At 40.5% G+C, this 2,820-nt stretch overlaps 1 protein-coding gene across 1 annotated transcript; it reads right to left on the reverse strand.

Moving 5' to 3' along the window:
* Positions 1-311: 311 nt before the first annotated feature.
* Positions 312-1,793, reverse strand: LOC308379521 (tumor necrosis factor ligand superfamily member 14-like; the record flags this gene model as incomplete). The annotated part of the gene is made up of 4 exons (XM_080856697.1): positions 312-697; positions 791-859; positions 990-1,029; positions 1,590-1,793. 4 exons carry the CDS (start codon positions 1,791-1,793, stop codon positions 312-314), a joined length of 699 nt encoding a protein of 232 aa, XP_080712823.1.
* Positions 1,794-2,820: the final 1,027 nt, after the last annotated feature.

Below are 2,820 nucleotides of genomic sequence, written 5' to 3' on the forward strand. Positions count from 1 at the left end.
TGTCAGAGTGTATACTGCATTTCAGAATGTGAGAAAGAAAGACTCAAAAAATACAAGGTTCTGTATTTACATGTATGACCTTGCTTTGGTAGCATATATTTAAAGCAGTTATTGGAATAGCAAATACGGTACACTGTGTTGTTTATGTAAAAGATTACCTTTGGAGTGCAAACATACATACAAAGTAAACAGATGCGAACAAGCCAACTGTTTGTGCCACTTTGGCTACGCCATATAGGCACCAAGCCAACTGTTTATGCCACTTTGGCTACGCCATATAGGCACCAAGCCAACTGTTTATGCCACTTTGTCTACACCATATAGGCACCAAAGTAGTTCTCTGCTGGGGTTGATAGTATGACCTGGGTATTGTTTACCCTTACAAATATAGTATTACCTTTCAACAAGTGGAACATGCCTCCTAGGTAACTATTTGTTCTAATGGTTTTGCCTGACTTTGGGTGGTATTCCCTTGACATCAGAAGCAGCATCTCCTTAGGGTAACGGTCAGTGGTCCTAATCACAGAATGCTCAAGTGAAATGTCATGTGTCTCAGCAAAGTAGATCTTGGAGTAAACAAAGTAGTACCCCTCCTGCTTGATAGTGAGGACGCCATCTTTGTATTCCATTTCATGTAAGATGGTCTCACCCTGATCATTCCAAAGCATGAGTCCATCAGCAGCAGGTTTCTGACCACCTGTTTGTAAAAACATTTCTGTAGTATTAGATTATGTCTGTCTAAAAGATAAGTAAATACTCTATGTGTGTAGCAAAAGTGGATAAGTCTCACCAGCCATATGTGCCAGAGGTTTTGAAGGTGATTCAACTGGGTTTGCTCTTGGTATTGGTTTATCTGCAACTGTATTTATCAATCAGAGAAACATGTCAGGGATTTTTGGTCCTTTGCTGAATTTGGACTGTGAGTATGGCAGTATTATGCATGTTGAGGAATGATGGTATGCTTGTTAGGTCTCACAGCCAAACTGTACCTTGATGTGATGTCTGTTGTGTGTCTTGTGTGTCTTCGCTCTGCAAAGCAATTAAAAAACAAAGCAAAATTATATTCAGATCGGAAAACAAAAATAAGAGACATTTTAGGAGTGGGAAACTGGGGGAAGAATCTAGACGCCTTGGCGTTTACCACAGGACAGGGTGACAAAGTTCGATCATAGAGGAACTTCATAGAGTAACATCATTCAACTTCATGAACTTCACTGTCATGGGGGGGTTCACAGTACAGTGGGACAAAACAGCTCTGTATGTATGTCCTTTATGTTCAGACGCACAGTCCTTAAATCAATATATTTGAGTTAACTTCCTTGCCTTTCTCACATTAAAGTTAAGGTAATATACACATTTATAAATACTGAGGAACTGAACATATCATCCAAAGGTTTGATTTTTACCCAGAAATCCCATGGCCAAAGTGGGGATGAAAAAGAAAAAGGGCAGAACACTATATTAGACAGAGTAAGACAAGATAAGAAATTAATAATTGAAATGGTCTCTAAGTAGTAGAGAGGCTCTTCATTTGAGTGGGCAATGTAAAAAAGGAAGAACGTGCCCCGCTTAAAGAAATGGCTACTCACCTGGGGGTGTTTGGAGTACAGCCTATAGATGAAGCAGGCCTCCACTACCATGCCACAGAGGGCCAAAGCCACCAGCGCATAAAGCATTGGTTGAACCACACTCCTCTTGCGAAAGCGGATCGGTTTGGGTGGCAGTGGCGGAGGATAGGCTGTATGAGTGTCCACCATAAACACATTGGGATACGCGTTGCCAAACGCTGCCATTTTCACAACAAATTCTCCTCCTGCCTGAAAATGTTTCAAAAAGAAAACCCTCTCCTCACAAGAATATTGCACAAACTGCCCCTGATCCCTGAAATGACGATAAGAAACTTTCTTTACAAAAAAATGGCGCAGTATTCTTCCAGAATTCGTCACAATCAGTTAGATCTCCTGACCTCGGAAAACCAAGGTCATGGAATCCAGATAAATGACACGGTGGGTTAAATCCTTTTTTTGGCCCATCAAGAGGAAACATGCACAACCACCTAGGTTCTTAGGCATGTGAAAGAGAGGGTGTGAAGAATAAGTGTCCACACAGAGGGCGTTATAACCTATTTGACTGCCTCCTCCTCCCACTCAGCGCACCTAAGCGGACTGACACTTCCTGTTGCATGCTTGTGGGCCATGCTCTCGCATGCTCTCCTAAAACAGGGTCTCATAAGCATACTGCTGGTGACAGCAGTTGTGGCTGTTTGAGCTTCTGTGTGTTTTTCAGAAAAGGGAAATGCATCTTTAAGGGGGGGGAAACAGAAGAAGTATTTTTCATTTTGGCCATTGCGGTCTGTCATCTGTCACAATGTGTTTAGTCTGTTGCATTTGTCTCTATTAGAAATCCACCATCACACAATCAAACCAATGTGAAGTCTGTGCACTAGGTTTATTTGGGTAAAAGTGTGATTACAGATGATGCTAGGGGTTGATCTAGGCCTAGGGTTTATAGGCTGAGCTGATATTGAACATAAAAACTTACTGACATTCAGCTAATTAAATAATGACCATATTTTATTACAAGTTGCTCTGGTCACACTATATCATTGGTTTGGGGAAAGTTTCAAAATCATAATATTTTTGAAACTCAATCAACACTGAAGGAATGGTTTCTAGAAGTGAGATAAATATCCATGGTTACATTTTGTGTTTTCACTGAATTACAATTACTGTATTGACGTTTGAAAGTTATAACACAATTGTGTGTTGAGATGTACGGCATCAAAATTGAGAAATATCAAGCATTTATACATAAATAGTT

The sequence above is a fragment of the Sprattus sprattus genome, assembly GCF_963457725.1.
Source record: "Sprattus sprattus genome assembly, chromosome: 18".
NCBI lineage: Eukaryota > Metazoa > Chordata > Actinopteri > Clupeiformes > Clupeidae > Sprattus > Sprattus sprattus.